A 25,817-nucleotide genomic window follows, 5' to 3' on the forward strand; every position below is an offset into this window, starting at 1 on the left:
TTTTCTGACATGATCAGGAACACTTTCAATGTAAATGAGTGTCACGCACTCAAACACCTGCATGCCAGATGTTAGGGTATATCTACACAGCAGAGCTATTTCGGAATAACAGCTGCTATTCTGAAATAACTTTACAAGTGCCTACACTACACAACCATTATTTTGAAATAGCAGACCACTTATTTCAAATTGGCAACCTTAATTCTATGAGAAATAGCACTACTTATGAAATAGATATAAGATATATAGCTATTTTGGAATAGGAGCTATTTCGAAATAAACTATTCTAGAATAGTTTCTTCTGAAATAATTCAGCTGTGTATACATATTTGTATGTGCTTCCGGGGGCTCTGATGCGAAATGTGCTCTAATGTGCGTGGACACACTATTTTGGAATACGTTTTGCTTATTCCAGGGCTTCGCTGTAGTGCAGATGCATTATTCTGGAATAATTTATTTTGGAATAACTACTCCAGAATAATTTTGCTGTGTAGAGATACCATTAATGATGCCTTTGGAGAAAACTCGTTTATATTATGACAACCTTGGTGGGGTGGGGGGTATCAGTATATGACTCTCCAACTATTTTCAGAACTGTAATTTTGATTATTGCAGCATACAGTTTCAAATACAGCTGTTCATTGTATTTTTAAAACTCAGATACAGAATACGAACTAATCAAAACTGATTATTCGCTACAATTCCTACTTTAAGTGATAGAGTTGAGTTGGACTATGAAGCAAATGGCTTCTGCGGACAATTAATGAAAAGAAGTTGAGGAATTCAGCAACTGCCAAAGTTGATTACGGCAATTATTATCTAGTATTATATTACATGACAAAGTTACAAACAAACAAACAAAAAAATAATGCTTGACTTGCAAGGATTCTGAAGTTGCTTAACTACATTTTTGGCAGCTGATAAAGAGCTGGGTCACAAAGTAAATAATTTTAGGCTGTCTGTATAATGGACTGGTCTGTCATATGGAGTTGATTAGTGTATTGAGATGTGGGTAAGTGGTATTCATCTCCTCTAAACTCCAGGACAAATGAGAAGATAAAAACCATCTGATGACTGAGCTACAGGGTTAGGTTTTCCTTCCCTTTTTGCTAGTAAGTTTACAATTTTGGTAGCTGTGCTGCTTGATGGTTGAGTTATTTGACATGAGGGAGGATGCAGTAATTGGCGATAGCTGGGAAATTCCATTCCGGAAAAAAGAGTGCAAGCTAAATCATCAACAGCAAAAACAGGTACTCACAAATTCAGCAATGTATCTGTTATTCACCTGTCCAGTTGAATATAGACTAATAAAAGTAAACCAAGCTAACTGATCTGACATCCCTTTAAATTATTAAGTAAATCCAAACTCTCTTGGGGAAACACTAATGGCCTGTACTGAGACCGCAATGGCCAGTACAGAATGAATCTGGACAATCGAGGAGCATAACTTACTTGTCAGGAACAAGATCAAGCCACCAGGAAGTTAGAAGCTCTAAAGGGCACCCAATAAACTCAGCACACCCTACAGCTAGGTGCCTTGTGGGGGAGGTAAATTTAAAATAAACAGATAAATCACAACACTAACCTGTGACATGCCATAAAAAGTAAAATGCTGGTTGCTAATAGCATTAATGAAATAACTCTCAAAACAATTTAATTGAGTTCAAATTACTTGTCCAATTCACTTATTATTTTATCAAGGTTAATTCATCTAACCTTTAAAAGTTTCATTTTCAAGTGTGAAATTACCTAAGAACATGCCATTTATCACAGGTTGAACTTCTAATCTGAAACACACTCATTCACCAACATCTGTAATCCAACGTGATTTTAGTTAGCTAGACAAACACTTATAGGTGTGGCCACCAGTCCTAATTCTCAGTGTTCTGTGCTGTTATTTAGCTGTAATTTACTACTAAATGTCTTCTCAGAGCCCAGTAAGCAGTGGAAGAGTGGGTAATGCTGCTAGACAATATTGACCTGTACACCAGCAAATTCTCTCGTCTGGAACTGGTCAGGTCCCCAGGGTGCCAGATTAGACAGGTTCAACCTATATCTAAATCATAACATGTCAATGTTTTTAAAAAGAACGCATTTTTAGCTTTGCAACTGGGAGGCCTATGGCTGCTCCAGCCCCAGGAAAACCAGATAGCCTCGGGGCAGGGAGCTGGCCAGGGCGTGGAGTTCCATCTGCAGCCCTGCAGCTGTGGGGAGCCAGCCAGAGAAACCCTGGAAGCCTGGGAGATAGCCGGCACACCAAGTCCCACTGGTGTGGGCACTTTAATGTGGAGCTGTCAATTAACGCTTGTTAAGGCCTGCAATTAACACATGAATTTTTTTTAATGTGTTAATTCTGCCCTGCATAAACTGCAAGCATTAATGGACATCGTCAGCCTGAATTCCAATGTCAAACTTAGTTTCTTTGAAGGTACGGTATGCTTTATAGCAACAGTTCTCAAACTATGGAGAAGCTTCCCAAAAGGAGAGGTGGGAATGTGTCCAGGAAAGCATGAACAGTGCACTTTTTCTTTTCATTAAGAGCTGTGCATATGCCGGAGGCGAGAACAATGGAGGCAGACAGACAGTGCTCAGACTCTTTCCCCTTTCTCTCAATCCTCCACCAGAAGCAGCAAGGAGCTGGCTGTCAAGCCTTGGGATGGTAACAGTGCAGAAATAAGGGTGGAAATGGTGGGCTAAATCAGCAGTGAACAAGAGGTCTCAGTGAATATCATTGTTCAGGCAGCAGTTTCTACTCCTCATTCTACTGTTAGAACTGGGTGGAGATTTATTTATTTCAAGAACCTTTAAAACAGAGTGTAAATTAGAAGTAAGTTTCCAACTAGGCCCTACTTAATTTCACACACATTTTCAATGCATCTCCTGTGTGATGCAAGTGTATCACGACTTAAATGTTTTCACAGTATGTACACATCAAACCCCCGTACTTAATCCAAACTAATTGATTTGAAATCTGCAAAGAGTACTCCTCTCAGTGAGCACTGTTTACGTGCAAAATTTCAACTTAACTTTTACTCAGAATCCCTTGCTCCCCGCCACCCCACCCCAATAAAAGATTTGTTATAAAAAAAAAAAATATACAATGAAACATGCTTCAAAATTAGCTCAAATTCTGCCCCTTCTCCCAAAAGGAAACCAAGCATGGAAAGATTTAGCAGAAAGTTTTCAGAGTAATATGAGAATTTTTAAACAGAGGATTGGTGAAAACCATTTTGTAACCTTAAGTATTGCAAATGCTGTGGAGCAACTGCTCTAATAAAATGAAAATTACTAAACGCTCTGGGCTAGGGCTATACTGCAGCCCTAGTTCAAAATAACTTATGCAAACTGCTGTGTGCAAATTGTGTAAGTTATTCTGAGCTACTTTATTTGAAATCAGGTGCAGGCTACACTGCACTGGGGTTTGAAATAAGGTGCTGTTTTGAACTTTTGGGTATCCCTTGTATGATGAGGGGGGTACTGGGAACAAAATACTGTGCACTTAATAGCCCTATTATTTTGAGCACGGTGTCTGGCTGCATGGCTTCTATTTCTGGATACAAATGTATCCTGAAATAGAAACCGTAGCATAGCCTTACTTAACTGCAGTTCTTCAAGATGGACGCTACACATACACTGCTAACACTTCCTAAAAGCATATAACTGTGATAATGAAATCTGCCCATAGTAGTGCTACTCTCTCATCTCCCCCAACCCTTTCACTGTTCCTGAACATGCTGAGAGCAAGCCTATTAAAAAGGCAGTATGGCTCTCACATCCAACGCAATTTCTACCCATTCTCTCTTAGATCCAAAGATTTTAAATTAGGACTCTGTAGAAGAGAAGAAAGTGGACATGGGGTGTGAATGTGTTGAATCCATCTTCAACTCCCATTACAGGGAAGTAACCTTCATATCTTTTGGAGTGACCTCTCTATATTCCCACTCTTGGGATCTTCAATAAGCAGTACTATCAACTGAAGAAAATGGTACACTGCATTCTGTTTCAATAGTGACAGTACTGCCCCTACCAAAACGTACACTACATATCAAGATCCTAAATCAAGAGGATAATGTTTAGCAAATATATACAGAGTTCTATGTTGCAACTCTGCAGATTTCAATAATGGAAACAGGCTATAGAAATCAACCTAGCCCTAGTGAAATGTGCCCTTACCCTTGCAGCAGGAGGCACAGAAGTTAGTTTGTAATTCTCCTCCATGTGTAGCCTAACCCATTTAGAGAAGTACTGCAATCAAATTGCTCATGACAATCAGTTCTAAGAAATAAAGCACTCTAGGGACTGTCTAAACTCTTTAAGGGGTTAATAGCGCTGATTAATATAACACCTGCTGAAGTTTAGCAGAATATGTTGTGCATCTGACATGTAGAATGTCTCTAAATCAGTAAGTCCTACAGACCTCGGTGCAAGATGTACCTCAGGCACATATGCAAAATCCAGCCATTCTGCAGAAGATGTGGTTGTTGGGAGAAAACTGTTATCCTGAAGAGGAGGCCGAGGTTTGGAAAGCACTGCTGTCTTGACCATGCTTGACTAAATAGTATTATACTCTTATTTTATCTTCTGTATAATTCTTTTAATCAAAAGAAAATTGGATCAAATATGGAGGAGACCTATTCTCCACACAAGTAGGAATGAGTCTGAAATGGAGCAAAAGATCAGGCATCTGGCATTGTCTCCTTGTGACCAGACCTACACCTGAATGATACCAGAAAGCAAAGATTTTTCTTTGCCACTGATCTGTTTAGAAACTAGTATCAGAGCAGTAGCTTTGTTAGTCCGCATCTGCAAAAATGAGAAGTCCTGTGGTACCTTATAGACTATCATATAATTTTGGAGCATAAACTTTCGTGGGCAAAGACCACGTGACCAAGTTTGTCTGTTCCCACAAAAGCTTATGCACCTGTTAATTTGCTAGTTTACAAGGTGCCACAGGAACTTCTCATTGTTTAGACACTTAACTTCTCATCTCAACAGAGATAATTCACCATGCTCTCTATTAGGTGAAGAAGGGCTATCAGGTAAATATGAAGGATATACCAGCCCAATAATGCTGAAACATCTTTACATAGCTGTGCGGAATAAGATCTTCCCTGTTGACTTTTTAATGAGTACTTTATCTTGTGAGGCATAAAGGATCCAAGAGCTAGACTGCCTTCAATTCCAGTACACTAATATTTAGCAGTTTCTCTAAGTATTTCTAATGACTGTGGGTTATTAGGTCACTGAAGTGCACTCCCATTTCAGATTGGATGCATCCAACTGATAGTTGCTGATGGGAGCGGATGATCAAATGTCACTCCTTTCAGGACTCTGTGTCCATCTTGTAAGAGACAGATGCTCCTCTTCTGGGAGATATATTTTAAAGACATGCTGTCTGAAATTGGCAGGTACAGTAAACTCTTTCATATCTGGTCGTCCCAGGACGGGGAGATTGCCAGATATTCAAATATGCTGGATAATAGAAAGGTATACCTAGCAATGCATAACACGAAAGAAAAATGAGATTAGGAAACAAAAAAAATGTATGCAGAGTACTTTATTTACCATCAGTAGTATTGTACATTGTAAACATATTGTATTTGCTTCATTTATTTGTGTTTACTTTAGTTAACATGCCAGTTATTTGAGAATTCTGGATATTAGCATGCCGGCTATGAAAGTTTACTGTAGTTTTTCAGCCTATATTACAGAGCTTTCATTCTGAGATAAGCATATGGATTATATTGGTTACTGAAGACAGCTCAGCCTGAGGAAAACCACTACTGTTGGTTTGGGGTTCCCCTGAAGACAGATAATTTCATACTCAACCAAGGATCTTTCCTTTGGAAGGAAGAATTTTCTTGTGACAGAATTTCAACATGTCCTACTCACAGCATTATGGAAATAAACTAGAGTGGCAGCTTTTGTTACACAAAGAGTATGACATGCTTTTAGGGATTCACTCTAATCAGTTACTTTAGTCTTCAGTCTACGATCTAAGGATGCTGTAAGGACCCAATCCAGAGAAACCAGAGCAAAATTGCAACAGTGATTGGACCTACTCACATGGTCTGTGGCGCAATTCCTCCTGAAACCAGAAGTAGGGGATTCAAAAGGGTGCCCATAACAAGATGGGCTCTGCCAAGACTGACACACGTACCATTCTGCTGCATAAGAAATGAGGATCCGCTGGTACCAAGGCCTTTACCACCCTTCTTCCTGCATCAGAGGTTGTTATCTAACAGAAAATTAGGATGCTACCTCTTCATTTCAAAAGAATGGGGGATAACGTAGACCTCTCTTTAATCATGTGAACATTCATCCAAATTAGAGGACTCTGTTTAGAGGACCTCCTGCAGCAGCAGGGCTTGAAGCAGATTTTAACACTCCCTTATGGGTCCTGGGAGCAAAATTCCTGCATATTGTATATTGCACTTCTGTATATTGGAAAGGAAAATATCCATAAAATAGCACAAGACATCTAAGAGCAAACAGGTGAAGAGGTCCATCTTAAATCCTGGACACTTTCCCTTTGGATCTGTCTCAGAACAGGGGAAACCCAGCATGGGGTGCAGAACCAATGACTATTTTGACTATTGTAAAATGAAAGCAAATTTGAATAAAAACACAATAAAACAATTAAGCTACTCATAAAACTAGTTAAGCAGCAAGTTGCTTGAGAAGGTAGACCTGGAAAAGTTCCAGTCTGTTTGTAATTACAATTGGAAGAAAGAGACAGCTAGAGTGCCACCCAACTTTATAGCTTCACCTTCAGAATACGGACAGAAAGGGTGGGATAGGAAGGGGTGCTAGAGTGCTCCAGTGGGTATGGCTATAAATCATTCCACCAGCAGAACTGCACTGCTGGTGCAACCCAAAGTGGGACTGTGTGGCAGCCACTTAAAATAATTAAAAAACCCCTCTCCATTTGTGATGTATTTACTGGATCCTTGACAGTGTAACCCAATTCTTGTTAGCATGGACTGACAAACACCTAGTGGATAGAAGACTAGCTGACTGGAGATCTACTAGACTGGAGATGGGAGGGGAGGAAAAAAATATCCCAGTAAGATTTAGCACCAATGAGCAGTGCAGTTTCCAGACTGTGTCATGTAATTACAATTTATACTAGAGCGCTTTTCCCAGCTTGTGGCTCCATTTTTGGGTCAATCTCTGATAGCAGATATCTGATAAATCTGAAGCTCACCACACAACCCCACCAGCTGTTGCGAGAAGCATCACTCTGGTCTTCTCCCTCTAGAATGCTTCCTGGATGCTGAAGGGGAGACATGAAAAGGAAGGGCTCTTCAGTCCTCTAACCTTCTCCCAGATTCTTGGCTGCTGCAAGAAGGGGAGAGGAAAGTTTCTACTACTCTGCACCACCTCCAGTCTGACTTTTGAAACTTCCCCCATTCTGTGAATACCTACTTGTCTACCTGTTGCTATGAAGCTTTACTAATAGCAATGTGAAACAGACTGAGTACTGCCCAAAGATTTCTGAACAACAGTAGTGAAGCTCATCTGTTAGTTTTACTTTGCCACTTCTTGACAATGTTCTGAGCAGTAGCAGTGCAATTTGCTAGTACACAGCTCTGTATCAGTTTATACTGTCCACAGATGGAACATTCATGAAGGAATAGTTATACCCTGCTATTTGTAAATAGAAGAATCAATTTTGATATTTGATAGCAATACATTTTAAACTATGATTTAACATGTGTTACATGTATCTAAATCATTTTACCTCTAAAATCAGGTTAACATTTGTAGTCAGAGCTTGCACACGATGGAAGCTGGAAATCAAAGATATAGGCAAGAATCCATGTTGGTCCATCTTTCTTCTCAGAAAGAAGTCTCTTTCCAAATTTTCTGTGCTGAAATAATATTCACTGGAGAGAGAGAAACATGTAAATCTGAGCCTAGCATTGGGTTCAGCATCTTTATTTTTAATCCAAGTTAATCTTTGTCAAAATTTTATATTACAAATTTGGTATATTTTATCATCAACAAGATTGATGTTCATCACTTCATGTTACTTATGGAATAAGTTATAAAAACAAATTAGGTAATCAAGTAGCTAAGTGGAACACTTTAAAAGTTGTTCAGTATAGTACGTTCAGAGGTACAATCAAGGCCTCATTCCTCATTCACCCAATTAGCATAAATGAAAGAAAAGTAATATCCCTTTCCTGATCACTGTCTGCTCCTAACACAGAGCATTCATGTCAATGTGCGTCCATCCTAATCTGTATCTTTTCCTCTTAGTTAGGTACCCAGCAGATCAAAATGTTTATGTGCCTGATCCTAAAATGCAGACAAAAGCACAGACATACAGTCTCGATCATATCTTCATGCATGTTCAGGTGAGAAAGAGAGAGAGTAGAAAAACAGGCTTTCCATTGTTTAGTACACTGAGGCACAATGCCTGAAGGCTCCAAAGGGTACTTGGCAAAGTGAAGGTCTTCAAAAATAAAGTATATTAAGAGGATACCTCATGTCAAGGGAGGGATAAGGTTCAGGAAATATAGGAAGGGATCTCTATCGTTATTAAATTGCTTTATGAAATGATACCAAGATATCAAGATCTACCAGATCAAATGATGGTGTAAAGGAATGAAGGAATTATAACTGGGAGCCACTACCGGAAGATATAAACTTAAAGACGTCCTACAAAAAGGAGGAGTAAGCTCAGGCTCCTCATGGAAACCAAAAAGCTGGTAAAACAGATCTTATGAGACTGTTTACATGCTCCCTAAATTTCTGCAAGACTATTAATAAAAATGTTTATTTCTATGTTCTTCCTGTCTTTTGAACATATGTTCCCTCCCCTTCAGAGATGCAATAACTTAAGTCTGAGGCAGCATAAGCTTAATTTAAATGTTATTAAAAAAAGGTTAATATTTATATCTATAATCCTCCTCCCCAATTTAATTGGTTCTGTTGCAGGCATAAATTGTTCTTATACTGACTTTCTGGTCTTTACTGCAATCAGAAATCCTCTTGATCACATATGCAGACTTTTTGTATTAATGAGGTTAATAGTTCTAAAACTCATTTATATACACGGACACAACTTTATTCAATCAAAATGTCCTTTTGCAGGAATGTTCCCTTTTGGCATTCTAGCTTTTATAATTTATAATTGTAAAAGTATAAAAAAGCAAAATGTTAAACACGCCCACTTAGATGATATTTGATAAATAACTGAAGAGGAAAGATAGTTTTCCATCCCTCTGATCACATGCAATAAAAAAGGAAGAGTTTAAGGAACCTCAGATTTCCAGACCCTTTTGAAATGAGAAAAAAAAAATTACAGAAGTTATATTCTAAATCTGCTCAACAGAATCTCTCATGAAAGGAGAGCTTCACAGCCAATGATTCTTACGGATTTCCAACAAGCCAGGTGACGAATGGCTCTGGTTAACCAGTCATGCCAAGCCTTTAACTGACATCTGCCAACAACTTGTTCACATTTTCTTTTAGCAACATCAGAAGCCAGATGTCACCAATGTGTCCGACACTTTGAGCATCAGAGTGGGACAACGTGTCCTACCTTAGAAGAGCTGGATTCTATGCTGCATGCTAAGAAATCTGACCACAGTAGAGTGTCTGTGCACTCCTCCCTCACCTCTCTGAGGACAGTGGACAGAGAATATCCTGACATGGAGCTGTATGTCCACTGTCAGGTCTTAGAGGGGCCTGGCAGCAAGAGTTACAAAAAGACTGCAACAGAGGCTGAAATTGATAGCCATTTGTCATATTTTCAGCCTTTAAAGAGGGTTTTTTTGTTTTTTTTTTTAAAGACAAACACAACTGTAACAAAAGCAGCAAGAGGAAAATGAGCAAATTGTTTCATGGAATGCAAAGGCAATATAGTCCACCACAAAGGAATCACAGAGAAGCACCACTGGCATTGAAGCAGCGCTGGCGTTCACTGGTGATGAAGAACATTCCTTTTCAGTAGCGACCTAGCTGGTTCCATAATAGTGTACAAAGGAAAGTATTTCAGTTTATCAAAAGTTAAGTATATGACTAATTAAAAACATGTTTTGAAATTAGTTTCTTTCAGATGAAAGACAGAAAATAAAGAGCTAAGAAGACTTTTTAAATGAAATTAAGAATAAACAAGGGGAAGGGCTTTCAGAAACTTCAGCTATATACCTGGGAAGGCTTCTTACATGCTGACAACAGTATTTTAAAAGGACAAATAGACACATACATACTTCAATTTTTAAGCCCAACTAAAGGAGGGTATGTACAATAAATAAAGATGATACACGAATTAAAGGCAGACTACAATGCCATAAAGTTGAAGGTTTTCCTTAAAGCTCCTCTGTCTGAAATATTCAACTCTTCAACTACTCAGCAAAATTAAGCAGACATTTATTCATAATAAATAAATCTCAAATGGTTGATAGCTAGTATCTTTAGCACTACTTCAATAGTATGACAAAGACAGAGGCCAAACACTGTCCGAAATTAATTTTATCTTAAGTAGATGCCTAAACTATGTCCCAAAATATTCACACATTAAGCAGTTTACTTACATTTGACGTTTAATGTATTCTTTGAGCAGTGTTTCATCCACAGAATACATTTGCACTCCTGTTCCATCATCATAATAATACATCATACTCATATTAAGTTCTGGTTGAAATGGCTGATTGGTCCTTTCACCATATGGATCTTGGTAACCAAATGAATATTCATAGTTCACTTGAAAACAAATGGAGAGCGGAATCACAAGAAGAGAAAAATTCAATATAAAAGTATTGTGAAGGATATAAATTGTATTCTTTGTGCAACAGGCATTCAGTATCATCTTTTGAGAAAATGTTTAAGCAATATTTATCTTGCCATGGCACATGCAAACCATATGGATTAATATACAAGATGTGTGGCAAGTAGGGTTATACAACTTAAATGTTTAAACCTTTGACATAAAAAGTTACTTTCCATCTGTGATATCTACTCTCATACTTCGAGGGTTTCCTCTGCCACGTCCTCTTCCTCTGCCACGCCCTCTTCCTCTGCTTCTAAAGAGTCCTCGAATGCTGCCACCTTCACTTCTCACACTGGAAACTTCATCATGGTCATCTCTCCTCTCTCTATCACGATGCCAAGCTTTAAAAAAAGAAAAAACAGCACTGTATAGACCAGAGGTCAGCAACCTGCAGCTCCAGAGCCGCATGCGGCCCTTTAAGGAGTCCTTTGCAGCTCCAGATGCTGCTGCTGACTCCTCTCCAGCTCCCTGCCCTGCCACTGCTGAAACAGAAGAAGTGAATTTAATTTGTTTAATGGCCGGCAGTGTAGCAGGAGGGATCTGGCCATTAAACCAATGGAATTTAGTTTCATTCTTTCAGTGGTGGTGAGGCAGGGAGTCGCAGAGAGCCCCTCACTCACCCCACTACCCGAGTGGTCACACTCCTTTGGTGGGGGTGACTTGGCTCACTCCTGCCAGCAGGACATCTCCATGCCAGCCTTCCTTCTGCTGGGTGCACATGGCTGCCTGGCATAGGTTCCTTAGCTAGTGCCATGGATGCGTCAGTCCTGGGAGCCAGTCTGGGGCTGAGGCAGGTTTAGCCTGGGGGGATAGGGGGCACATATGGGGGCTGAGGATTGAGGTGGGTAAAGCCAGAAGATGGGGGTGCAGTTTGTGGCCCAAGGGGTAGTATACCCTGGAGAGAGGTGCATGGTGTAGAGGGATGAGGCAAACATTGCGCCTTCCTGCTTGACAGCCAGTCTGCAGGCACAGCCTCATCCCTTGTCCTCATTTGTTCCCTAATCCAGGTGTGAAAGTAAACTTTCTAACCAGTACAAATCATTGTGTATGCGTGCCGTTCCTAGTGTTCTCAAATCTATATGCATACTCATATTGCTCTGAAACTCACAATGCCCCATCTGGGCTAGGAATAAAATCAGTGGTGCAAATTTGAGATCCTCTGACCAGTATATCCTGCAGATAAAATCACCTGCTTACAGGGACCTAAAATTCACATATATAAAGAAAGTATCTTAAAGCAGATGTGCCACAAGTGTTTAGAGCAGACTCTGGCCAAGAGATTCCTGAAATACAGTGCCTCCTCTTCCAAAAGTGAGCTGTTCAGATTTTTATATTTTTATTGGTGCAGAAGTAGTAAAACAAGGCTTCAGCTCTCAACTATGTATATAAAATTGGATTGCTCCCAAGCTCAGTTACTAACAGTGCCATGAACCATTTTAGAAATTTAGAAGTTATTTGCACTGTAAAAGCTTAAGCAAATATTTAGAGTTTGTTTCTCTATAAGCTAATGTTTCTGAATTAAAAAGTCTTTGTGAGTAGTGTGGTAGATTTGTGGAACAAGCACCGACTACCTTGCCCCGAACCCAAGAGCCACAACTCTCCTCTGGAAATCTGAACCAAGTACATACACATTAGTGCTGTGTCTTTGCTTGGTCTCTGCAGCCATAATACAGTTCCTTTCAGAAATGTGAGAGAGGCAAGCAATTCTGAGGAAGCTTGGCACCCTGTAAGTACACCTTTTGCACCCAGGTACAGCATGGTGAGCAATACTGCATCTTGGATACAGATAGTTACATGGGACACTCCAGATGCTGGACAGGCAGATCAGATAGCCAAATCGAAGAGTCCTAGCTAGGAAGCACTAGACTTGACAAACCAAAGGCATGAGAACAGGCATGCTTGGTTCAAATACCTGGCAAACAAATCTGAACCCAGAGAGAGAAGCTCTGAATAGGCATGCTCCATAGGCAGCACAGGCATAGAAATACTGAACTCAAGGGAATGGGGATGAAGACAGCTATTGCAGGGAATTGTCCACACCTTTCAAAACTCTTATTTTGAACTGTATTCATCATCAGATTCAACTGACATCAGACACATGAGAAGGCTATCGCATACTTCCATGAGCCTACAATCACTCACAAGCACTCACTGGAGCATCTCTCTGCAAGAGCAGTGTTAAAGTTGTAGGTGTAGCAGTGAGTGAGACATGACCTTACCTTCTTCGTTTCTGGTTTTGAAAGTTTATGTTTGGCCATTCTATACATTCGGAAAAGGCAGGAGTCAGCGCTAAACAACCTTAGTGGTGTCAACAGTTTATGTGGCAGTGACAGAGTGAGTGAGAGTGAGACAGACTTATACCAGGCTTTTAAAATGATTTTTTTCCCCATTCACAATTCAACTAGTCAGAGTAATTAACTACAATTCAGCTCATTCAGAGAAATTATTGTAAGTCAAGTTTCTGTACAACCATGATACTGAAGTCTGCTCAGGAGACACTTTGTATTCAAATACTAGGGTCAATTTAAAAAAAAAGGCCCTTAGTCACATGGACAGGTTTTAACCCACAGTCTCACAACATACCTACTTTTTAATCAGCGTTTTACTTTGACATTAACGTTTGAACAACAAAATTTAAGTTACACTTAGGCACTCATATACCACAACAACAGGAATCATTGTAAAAGGAGGAGGACTGAAACCACTTACTTCTTGTCTCATTTCGTCTGTTGTTGTATGGCACTGGTTTGCTTGTTTCTGGCTGAGATCTTGTACTATTTTGAGAACCTGTTCCTTCTTGGCTATCTGGTTTTACATCATTTAAATGCAGCGGCACCCACTTCTGCTTATTACCTTAAAAGAGTGGAAAAACATTCTGAACCTGAAATATGGTGCAGCTAGGTGCTTCACTTTAATTTAGCTGTTTAGAATACTCTGTAAAATTCATATGAAAGGAAAAATTAGTAACTCTTCAATTATTAGTTCACCAAAAATATTTCAACCATAGAAAAATATCGTAATACCAATGCTGTAATGTACCATGATTAAATAAAATAAGTAGTAAATTTTCAGTTTCACAAGACGTATCTTAAGTAAGCCTTGAATCTAGTAAGGGAAGTAAGTTTGGTTAAGCTTAAAGGAGGAACCACAAGTGGAAGTTATTTATTGTAACTGGAGGTTCTTCAAAAGTCAGAGGTCCCTATCTATTTTCCATATTTGGATATGCATGCAGGACATGTGCCTGAGTCAAGAACTACTTCAAAGCAGTGTCCATTGGCCTGCATATGCACACCTGTTCTATTCTCCTTACCAAGGTCTTAAAGGGCAGAATGGATTAACACCTCTCCAGTTCCTCCTCTTACTGCAAATACAACAGGATAAGAAGTACAGCGGGATGGCAGGGGAGGGTGATGGGGAATACCGATATGTACCACCGATCTTCAAGAATCTCTAGTTACTGCATGAAGAGCAGTGGCTGGTCAGAGGAAGCTGGTAGCAAAGATGCTTGCAGCACTACTGATCAGACCACTACATCCAGAGCTACGGCATGATCTAGGATAGTGTGTGTCACAAATGTGCGACACACTCAAGATGGCCTCCCCACAGAAATTCTGATAGGGATTAAGTGAACTGTCACTTCCACAGGGGAAAGAATGCTTGTGATCTTGTGGCACTTTAAGACACAAGGAATCAAATAAACCTAGCACTGAAAGGAACCTCAAGAGGTCATGAAGTCCAGTCTCCTGAACTCACAAAAAGACCAAGCACCATCTGTTTCACCCCAATTAGATCTTTACTAACCTGTTCTTAAACATTTCCAATGATGTAGATTCTTAACCACTCTAGGCTATTTATTTCTGTAATCAATCATCCTGACAGGAATTTTTTCCTAATGTCCAACTGAAACCTTCATTGCTGCAATTTAAGCCCATTGCTTCTTGTCCTATTTTCAGGGGGCTAAGGAGAATAATTTTTCCTTCTCCTCCTTGTAACATCCTTGAAAGCTAATATGTCCCGTCAGCCTTCTCTTTTTCAAACAAAACAAACTTAATTCTTTTAATCTTCTCTCATAAGTCATACTTTCTAGACCTTTAATTATTTTAGTTACTCTTCTCTGAATTCTCTCCAATTTCTTCTCATCCTTCCTAAAACGTGGGGCCCAGCAATCAAGCTGAGGCCTACTCAAAGAGAGTAGAGCGGAAGAATGACTTCCTGTGTCTTGCCCATAACACTCCCATCAGTGCATCCCAGAATCACATTTGCTTTGTTTGCAACAGTGTCACACTGTTGACTCATACTCAGTTTGTTGCCCACTATGACCCCTAGATCCCTTTATGCAGTACGCCTTCCCTGGGAGTCCTTTTCCATTTTGTATGTATGAAACTGATTGTTCCTCCCACGTGCAGTATTTTGCATGTCCTTATTTAACCTCACCCTATTTTCCTCTGACTACTTCTCCAGTTTGTTCAGAGCTCCCTGAATGCAGACCCCCATCCTCCAAAGCACTTGCAACCCCTCCCAACTTGGTATCATCTGGTAAATGTTCTCTGCTATTATCTAAACAATTTATGAAGATGTTGAACAGGACTGACCCCAAAACTGACCTCTGCAAAACACCGCTTGTTATTCCCTTCCAACCTGACTGTGAACCATTAACAACTGCTACATTTCTGCTACTCTTGAACAGTTGTACAATCAGTTACACACCTGATAGCCCCATCTAGGTTGCATTTCCATCTTTCTTGATAAGGTCATCTGGAACTGTATCATATGGCTTTACTAAAGTCTAGGTATACCACATCCACCACTCCCTCTTTATCCACAAGGCTCGTTATCCTATCAAAAAAGCTATCAGGTTGGTTTGATATGATTTGCTCCTGACAAATCTATGATGACTGTTATCACCTTATCTTCTAGATGTTTGCAGATAAATTCCTTAATTATTTGCTCCACACTCTTTCCTGGCACCAAAGTTAAGTTGATTGGTATGTAATTTCCTGGTTTGTCCTCGTTTCTCTTTTTTATAGATGGGCACTACATTTGCCTTTTTCCAGTCTTCTGGAATCGCTCCTGACTTCCATGAGTTTTCAAAGATCACAGTTAGTGAGCTGGATACCTCCTCTATCAGCTCCTTGAGAATTCCAGAATGCATTTTATCAGGTCCTGGTGACTTGAAGGTAACTAAATTTTCTACATAATTTTTACCTTTTTCTTTCCCTATTTTAACTTCTTGACCTACCCCATTTCTACTAGCATTCACTATCTTAGGCCTCCAGTCTCCATCAACCTTCTTGGTCAAAAATGAAACAAAGAATTCATTAAGTACCTCTGCCATTTCCATGTTTTCTGTTGTTGTTTCTTCCTCTTTATAACCAAAAGCACCTCGGCAGGAAGCAGCAAAAGATATTGCGCTTGGCGGAAGTATGTGTCTCACCCAGGACAGTACAGGGATCATTGATATTTATCACTCCATGGAAGAGATCAAGGGCAGGAGATGCAGTTTTTGAATTCCAGGATTCTGGGCATAATCCCAGAGCTGGGGAGAGGTTTGCCAACCAGGAAGACGACAATGCTCTACACTTTGCTATAAGTTTTAAATAATTTATGAATACAACTGTATTTAAATGCTTTCTTTATAAATTATGCAACAAAGAGGAGGTGCATGGATAAGATGAAAACACCATCCCATTGAGGGGTAGGTTTAAACACTGGTGGAAAGGTCTTAATTAGGTTTTTCATGAATCATAAGTAGCTTGGAGAGTTCAGATCACTAGAAGAAGGACGGCAGTAATCACTGCTAGGTGTAGTCTTGGCAACCCAATGGAGACTCTCTGAAGTCTCCAGGGACAGGATATGCTGCAACCATTCCAATTCTAGACTAATTGGAGACCATCGGTATACTTGTGTACAGGTTGAAAAGCATTTCCATTTAGTCTGATGATAGGTTCTAGTAGAGACTCTTTTCCACTCTGGTTAAGGATACCCTGACTGGGGCTGAACATTCTATTTCCAATGTCCATCCAAAAACCAGGTTGTGAGGTGGAGTAAACCCAAACTCACATGCTTACTATCACCCTTCTCTGGGTTTAGGAGATCCAGGAATGGGCAGACTCTGATTGCTGAGGGCAGACATAATTAGAAATTTTGTGAACCAAAACTATCAGACACACTGAAGTACAAGGAGAAGGATGTTCTTTGTTGCAATGCATCTTCCCTGTGACTTGCAAAAACAGAAAAATGGGATGAAAGTCATCAGATGCCATTTGCTCATGATCTCTAAGTATTGTAATAGGACAAGCTTTCTGCTAGTTTGTGACTCAAAATAAACCACTGTATAAAATCTCACTTAGTACTATATCATGAACCTCCTGCCTGTAGCCTATCAAAAAACTTCAGCTTATTTCTATACCAGGAAAGTTGTGAATACATAGCCTGTATTGCACTGAAATTCCCAACACACCTATTCTAAAATCTGACAAATCCCTGGCAGAGTGGACAAGTCTTCACACCTTCCATACATTTATATAGACCACCATGGTGATAAATGTTCGCTATTACATGTATATAATCAGCACATAAGTGAAAGAAAGCCTCGCATGCAAGGACTGACCTCAGTTCATATGTATAGTGAACTCTTTCATATCCAACATTCTATCACCCAGAACTCTCAAATGACTGACATTTTAAACCATAAGCCAATTTGGTACATTGTCCATTAAGTATGGTATAGCGAAAGTAAATACAATGTACGTTTAGAGTGTACAATACTACAGCTGTTGGTAAATAAAATACTCTACACACATTTTGTCTCTTAATATCTAATCTTGTTTTTCTCTAGTGTTATGCGTTGCTAGACATCCCTCTCTATTATCCAGAATATTTGAATATCCGACACCCTCCCAATCCTGTGGCTGCTGGTTATGAAAGAGTTCACTCTACTCTGGGCTCTCGTGGGAACCTGATACCCTGGACACCTCACCCCAAAATGGAAACATCAGTCCTACTGGTTTCCCTGGAGGAAGTAAGTGCCGAAAGGAACTACCACTATGACTTTTTCTGTGTTTGGCCACCAAGTTATGGAGGTGACAACACCAACAAGCGCAACCAGCCTGGAGATCCAGTGATTCTTGTGTGATTGATAGATAAAGCAGAGCAAAGCCCACAGGCACTGCATCTGGAGTCTTGCCAAAGGAGTTACAGAGGTAGCCTAAAAGCAAAAGCACTTGTGTGTTGTGGCTCATGATGTGTGGGTGTTTGTTCATTATATGAAACCCTTTAACGTGAGGAATACTTTCATGGAAACTGAGTCCAAATTTTGCTCCTATACAGTTTATTCAATTGCATATAAACAGATTTTTCTTCACATATGCAAACATCTAGGACAGTTAAAAGTTGTATGAAAAACCCTGTCACTGACCTGACAAAATCTGAGGAAGCAGTGGCCGCTTTCTCTAACCAAGAGCCAACAAGTGTAACTAGAGGTACCTGTGTTAGTCTGTATCTTCGAGAACAAGAAGTCCTGTGGCACCTTATAGACTAACATTTAATTTTTTTATTATTTTAGTTTTTATTTAAAATACCTGTTAGGTCCCACTTTCTGGCCTGATTTGGCTACATGGCCACATTATGGCAGGACATCCATGCCTCTTTCAAAACAAATCACTCCTCCTCTTCTTGTCAGCTGGTTCTGTCAGCATTCAAGAAGGGTGATGGTAAAACCAGGTCTGCAAGTACCACTAGAAGTCCTGTGGCACCTTATAGACTAATGAATATTTATTTAATTATTTATAGACACCTCCTCTAAATAAAGGCATCCCTTTTGAGGGCCAGACCAGAAAGAAGTGGAGACCATGAATAAGGAAGGAATAGTTCCTCTGGTGTGACATGAGTCTTGATATGCCCTCATGCCTGAGTGATTCCCAGAGTTAAATGGGATGGTTCTAGTATGTCTGCAGTGACCTGACAATCTGCATATGGAGGCGGCAGCATTTGCAGACAGAACCAGTGAACATCTATTCTGATGATTCATAGGCCCAGAAGTAGGGCATGGTAAGCAGGACAGCCACCTGAGGTGCAAAGCTGAGGGGGAAGAGGAGCAGCGGCGGGGTGGAGGGGCGTGGAAAAAACAGGGGATAGAGCCTTATAACAGGTTTGGGATCCTGCAGGACCTGCTGCCATAATAGCAGAAGCGGGATAAAAATTCATTCAACAATGCTGGAATAGGTAGGATTGGGAATTATGGGGCAGGATGGAAGCAGGATTAAAAAAATATTCCTCTTGCACTGCAAACATGAAATGCCCCACCAGCAGCTCCTGCCCTCTGGCTGCAAAGCTCGCAAGACAGCACCTCTGCCAGCAGGAACACAGCAGGGAAGGCAGTATATGACTGGGATCTTGCAAGATGCACTAGCACAAATGTAAGAGTGGGATAAAAATTCAACAAATGATGCAGGAGCAGGTGGGAGTGGGTACTTCAGGGTGGGACTGGATTAAAAAAAGTCACACACAGGGCTCTACTAGAAGACTCAAAAATGCTTCCTTACCTCAGATGCTAAAATGTTTAGTTACAGCCCTGATCACCTGTTGTCAAAACAACAGATCTTCCTTCTTAAACATCTTGCTCTCTGATCAGGTGTTCTTCATTACAACCCTTTTTTTGGTTTCGTATGTAATATTTTACTCCCCCCTGCACAGGCTCAGAGCCCTCAATGGGGATTTGTCCTTGCTTTATGAGAGTGCCCTGCAAAGACGGGTTTAGATGGCTAGGGCTACATTCCCGGGTACATACTTGCAGGGATAATACTGGTCAATTGAGTGGGTCTGATGTACAGAGACATCCCAGTAGCCCATAGTAGAATGGGACTCGAGAGTTCTTCATCAGTTTCCTCCATAAGCAAAGCTCCTTGTCAGGAAGGAGCAACAGATATTGCAACTGACAGAGATATATGCCTTTCCCGGACAGTACAGATATCATTAATATTTATCACCCTTGGACAAGATCAAGGGCAGGAGATGCATTTTTTGAATCCCAGGACTCTGGGTATGGTCCCAGAGCTGGGGAGAAATCTGCCAAATAGAAAGAAAAAAAAATATTCTACACTTTGCTACAAGTTTTAAATAACTTAAGTATACAACTGTTTGTAAATGCTTTCTTTACAAATTATGCCATGAAGAAAAGGACAAGTCTGAGTCAGGGTGTGTGTGTGTCAGGACAGAGACGCACTGACCCATACTGCCCCTTCTCATATCACTGGAAGCACAAGGAGCATTACTGTGCATGTATGGCTCAATGGATGCTGGTATAAACTATTTCTAGATTTAATATGCAAGGTATACATGCATACCTATGGCCTTGTGAAATACACATAGGAATCATCATTCAGAGAAAAATGTGGGATACCGTCATAACAGGAAAAAAAAAAGACTTCAGTCTCAAGCAATGAAAATTTATTTTCTTGACAATGTTAAGTTGTGGTATGCTGAAGTATAACCAACACTAAAATGAGGCATAACACAACAATGTCAAATACCATAAGAATAAAGATTTGTAACACCATCTAGCTCTTCAGTCATAACAGCTGCATAGTGAGGTGGCTGTCCCCACCACGAGGCCTTGGTGGGTGCACCCAGAACACCTAGTGTCTCCCCCGCTCCTGGAGACTGACATGGGAGACAGGATGCAGGGCTCATTAAAAAGGGTGGCCTCAAGGCTGAGCAAAGGGGCCTGGCTGGGCTCCTGGAAGCAGGAGCTGAAGGCTCCATACCCAGCTGACTGACAGGCCAGAAGTGACCACCAGCCACCCTGACAGGACCCCAGAGGCATAGTCAAAGCTCCCGCTTGCCCCTCTGCAGACTCACTATTTGGAAAGTCCTGACTTGCTGGCTGCCAGCTTCCTGGACCAGCAAACCTGCAGCTCAGACATCCCCAACCTGCCTGAGCTTGTGAACCTGCCAGCTACCCAAGGGCCCAGGATTGGCCTGAGCCTACAGCCCTGAGGCCAGTCCACTACCCTGATGATGTGACCTTCCTGACCTGCTGGTGGCTAGTAACCCAGAGGAGGTAGAGCTGCCCAACCTCCCAGATGACCTAAAGCAGGACTCCGAGCCTTGGGCTGTAGAGGTAGGAAGCAGCCTAAAGAATGCCCCACCGGAGCCCACATCAGTGTGTCTCAGCCTAAACCCCCACTGACTGGCTCTAGCATGAGTTGTTAGGGTCATGGGCTGAGGCACAGTGGAGTGGGTAGGCCTGCACCCCCTAATCCTCCTCCTGGAGAGGTAGCACTTTGCCTCTGCCAAACCACAAGCCTGCTTCAGTGGTGTGATAACTGCTTTACTCTTCTTCAGGGAAAACCTACTAGCATAATGTATGAATTGGTCACTCCTGCTAAAAGGGGTTGAATGAACCTCATTAACTGCTGCCCTACCCTACGGTCAAGGCCTGTATACGGTTTAGACTCCTCAGGCCTGCTAAGAAGGCGCTGAGCCCGATTAAAGGCAGGCCAAGCCTTGCACCAGAGCCAAGGCTCCTGCATAGACTGTGCGTGCTCTGCCCTGCTGTAGGGGCTGAGCCTGACTAACTGATTGTGGCCCCTTATATTCTGCTTGTTTGGGGTATGGCCAGCCTTGCCCAGGGGAGGGATTCACATACTGCCCCCCAAAGCCCTGTTAAAGGGGACCAGACCCAGTGAAGAACCAGGCAGCGCCTAGACTTTGGAGAAGTGTTATGACTCGCTCTGCCCAGAGGGGGCTCACTCCCCAGCTGACACCCCCTACAATTTGCTATTTTGTAATTGGTTAGGAGGTTGGAGCTACCTCTTGAGAGTTACATTAAAAAAAGCCACGGGGGATCAACAAATTATATAATTCATTTTAAGTTCTTCATATTTGCAATGGAAAATATATTTTAAAGCTGACAAATATTTTCTGCATCAACAGAAGTCTAGGAACATTTTTCCTTATTACAAAAAGTAATAATTTCAATGTGAGAGAACACCAAGGCCTTCATCCCTGTATTGGGGACTTCTGTTTTAATGATCTTGTCATCAGTTTTACATAGGTATACATGGATGCATCTACGCTACCCCTCCCTTTCAGACAGGGCACGTGAATACCACAGCTCAAAAATGCTAATGAGGTACTGGTATGAACAGTCTGCACCTCATTTGCATAATGACAGCCACTTGCTGCTTCCAAAATGCAAAATAGCCATATGGATGGGGTTCCTTCAAAAGGAATTCCCACTTTCAAAAAGCAAGTAATTTTTTTTTCAGGAAGAAGGGTGGTTTTGAAAGCAGGGCTTCCTTTTGAAGGAACACCATCTATACAGCTATTTTGCATTTTGAAAACAGCACTTTTGGCATGGTGAATGGCTATTATTATGCAAATGAGGAGCTGAATATTCATATCAGCTCCTCATTAGCATTTTCAATCTGCTGCATGCCTGGTGTATGTTTTAAAAAGCCAAGAACATGGAACTTGTTATTCACTAACTAAAGAACTCATGTATCTTATAAATCACACACGCAAGCGGAAATTTCAATTTGCAACTTTAGATCAAATCTTTTCAGAAAGCAGTCTGTGATTTCTGTATATATTTGCCTTAAATGCTAGTATACATCCCAGGCAGAATTTCTTAAAGCTGAAGGCTTACAGACCTTAAAGTTATTTTCCAACTTCAGACTTACAGTTTCTCAATTTGTGTTGTCCAAAAAACTGATCTACATGTACAGTAGACCTCCAATTTACACAACTTCGATTGGCGCAATTCTTGGAATAATACAAGTCAAAAAAAAAAAAAAATCAATCAGCGCTGCTACACCAGTCAGTTTCCTGGCTCCTGTGAGTAGTGGGGAGCTGGGAACCCAGGAGACAGCTTAGCCCTGGCATTCCCAGCTCCCAGAAGCTGCACCTGGCTCCCTGCTGCCTTCTGCTTGCAGGAGCCAGGAAACTGAAAGAAATACTATCAACAAATTCAGTAAGTTCTCTCTCTAGATCAGTGATGCTCCAACTTTTTGTACTAGTGTACATTTCCTACAGCAAGCCTCTGAGTGCAGCCCATTCTCAGTTAAGAACACACTTTTTATCACTATTATAAATGCTACAAGAGAAGCAGGGTTTGGAGATACAGGCTCACAGGTCACAACCTCCAACTAACAACTTCACAACCCTGAAGGCTTTCAACCCACAATTTGAGAATCCCAGCTCTAGATGGCGCTCTGGAAGAGCAGTAGATCATGTAGCACACACACGTTGACTCTTTTTTTGACAGGGCATGATATATATGGAGATACACATCTTGAAAACTGGAAGGGACCTCAGGAGGTCATCGAGTCCAAAATCCTGCCCTCTTGGCAGGACTGAAACCTTCCCTGGCAGATTTTTTTTTTTAAATTAATTTGCCCCAGATCGCTAAATGGCTTCCTCAAGGATTGAGCTCACAATCCTGGGTTTAGAAGGCCAGTGCTCAAATCACTGAGATCCCTCCCACCCAAAAATTTTTATAGAACTGGAAGGGACCTCAGGAAGTCATCAAGTCCAGTCCCCGGCTCTCTTAGCAGGACCAAGCACCATCCTCTTTTTTTAACCTTTTTACCCCAGATGCCTAAATAGCCCCCTCAGGGACTGAGCTCACAATGCTGGGTTTAACAGGCCAATGCTCAAACTACTGAGCTATCCCTCTGCCGCAAAAACATGAAGAAGCAGGGAAATAGTTTTAAAACTTTACACTACAAATAACATATCCAATCTCATGCAAATACTGAAAAGAAAAATAGAAAAGTATAACACACTCAAATCAGCCACCTTCATCCCTGTTGGAAGAAGTTTTATTACTGAGCATTTCTAATAGTGCAATAAGTCTGTTATTAAGATTTTGGCTAGTACCTAAACCAACCTTTTTTCCTTTGATTGTTATGAGCTTCGTCTTCACTGACATTTTCTCCAGGACCACCTGGCTTTGCTTGCAGATTCCCAATTTCAATGCGCGCGCTCTCTTCAGTTTTCTCCTCATTTTCTTTTTTATTTACAGGCTTTTTATTCTGATGATTTACAATTTTGCACTGCAAGAGAGATATTGCTAAATAGGTTTCATGATGTTATGGATGCTTACAGCATAAGTTACTTTTAATGCAAGTTTCCATACTTAAGTGGTTCTCAATCTACAAGCATGACAAGCTCCAAAATTATGAGGTGCGTAAACTATAAACCGGGGTCAGAAACCACCAGTACAGGTGCCAAAAGTGACATACGAACAAATTCTCATCAGCATGCGAGACAGGAGCTCAGCCCTGCTCTGCTTCCCCCATGCAGCTGTGAGCTTGAGCAAAGTCGTGCCACTTGTGGATTAACAAAACCTAACGCCACCAACTACCACCTAAATTAAGATGCAGAGTTTTACCATTTATTTAATAATAAAGCTATTGTAAGTAGGACTATTAGAGCCTTTAAAAACTATCATTGGCACTTGGACCACACATAGAGGTCAAGAAGTCAAATTTCAGCACTCTGCTCACCACTCTTATAAACAGTTTTTACTAAGAGTCTAAGTTTTCATTTTTCAAATGTTTAAGTCTTCCTGGTTACAAGTATCACTTTAGAACGCAAACAGTTACTACAATTAGATGTGATGAATATGTAACAATGGAGAATATACAATTATGCATTTACTATACCATCTTAAAGTGAAATTATCTAGTTTACAGCAAAATATAAGAAACGAAAATTTACTTTACTGCAGTTTCCCCCAAATTTCATATAGCTGGGACCCAGTTTTTTCAGCAGCTTTTTTTGCATCCCAAAAATATAAATGCACATAAAATGAAAAGTTAATACATTTTCACTGTTTTTTATTCACAACAATAATAGTGATTTCCCTCCCCCCCCTCCAAGGACTGGTATTCTTTTTGCCCCTCAGGACCGGTACTGTGCTGCAGACCACACTTTGGGAAACACTCCCTTATTATATTCAAAATGTGTGGCCCCTCCCCACAGTGGGTAAGATTGTAGACCACAAGCCTAAGACCACAGAATTCTCGCTAGCATCATCTGCTCTTCTCATGCCTCACCTTGGGAATATAAAAGGGTGAAGTGGACTGACACCTCTAGCTCCTTCTTGATGGTGAATCTTGTCAAGAGCCAAAGCAGAAGGGAAGGAGCGTGAATAATGGAATGGAGCTAGGGACTGCACATCTCAAAGAACACTAGTTAGTTAACACTGACACAAAGAACACTGGTAGTTAACCAGTAAGATAAGTAACTTCCCCTTCTTCTAGCACTGGTTCCAAGAGGTATGCCATTGTGGGCATCTGAAACAATACTCAGCGGAGGAAGGTGTAAGAATACTGATAGTAGAAACTTAAAAGGCCAAGATCCCAACATACTATGAAAGATGCTGACCTGTCTTTGTTTAAAATCTTTAGCATAAGCCCAGACAAAGCAGCCTGAAGGCCTGGGGCCTAAATGGACACAGCATAGCACAGATAGCAAAACAAACCTGTGCATAACTAGGCATAAAACAAGAGCTGAGACAGTATAACCATGGGTGTGAAAGCAGTAATTGGGACTTATCTTGATTTACAAACTCATAACTCACTGAAAAGGGGCCTGGAAGCCTTTTCCCCAGTTGAGGTAGAAATAACGTTGTGTCTTCCTTGAAATACTAGCCTAAATTCAGGAAAAGATCTAATGTCAGCATGAGTGATGGTGTCTACCCCTCACAGAGGCCAATCTGAACCCAGAAAGGGGTAGCATTGATAACTGTATACTATTGCCAATATATGCACCATTTATTTTTCTTCCTCGAGGCCACATAAGAATGTACCTGCGGAAAAACTTACCGGGAGTGCCACCTGTCATTACTGAAGGCCTGGAATTGGAATTTAACCTATTTTCTACAAGAGAAAATTTAATGGATAACACCTTTGTATTCGCATGTAAACATAAGCCATGGACAGAGCACTTCTATGATCTTTTAGAATACTGGCTTATTTTGTTCATAATGTCTTGCTGCTAGCACCTATCTAGGGGCTTGGGAACT

General features: G+C 40.8%; 1 protein-coding gene across 3 annotated transcripts in view; it reads right to left on the reverse strand.

Moving 5' to 3' along the window:
• The window catches only part of LARP1B (La ribonucleoprotein 1B), a 65,182-nt gene that overhangs the window by 25,614 nt on the left and 13,751 nt on the right, over window positions 1–25,817 (reverse strand). For 2 of the 3 annotated variants that reach the window (XM_074993315.1, XM_074993314.1), the window contains exons 4-9: window positions 23,676–23,841; window positions 13,493–13,636; window positions 10,981–11,124; window positions 10,548–10,716; window positions 7,745–7,889; window positions 7,208–7,276 (exon numbers count right to left, since the gene is read on the reverse strand). In XM_074993315.1, coding sequence (XP_074849416.1) covers window positions 7,208–7,276; window positions 7,745–7,889; window positions 10,548–10,716; window positions 10,981–11,124; window positions 13,493–13,636; window positions 23,676–23,841 — 837 coding nt within the window. The remainder of the gene's footprint in view (window positions 1–7,207; window positions 7,277–7,744; window positions 7,890–10,547; window positions 10,717–10,980; window positions 11,125–13,492; window positions 13,637–23,675; window positions 23,842–25,817) is intronic. The other variant, XM_074993316.1, reaches the window with a different exon arrangement.

Source organism: Carettochelys insculpta, chromosome 4, assembly GCF_033958435.1.
Source record: "Carettochelys insculpta isolate YL-2023 chromosome 4, ASM3395843v1, whole genome shotgun sequence".
In the NCBI taxonomy this organism is placed as follows: Eukaryota; Metazoa; Chordata; order Testudines; family Carettochelyidae; genus Carettochelys; species Carettochelys insculpta.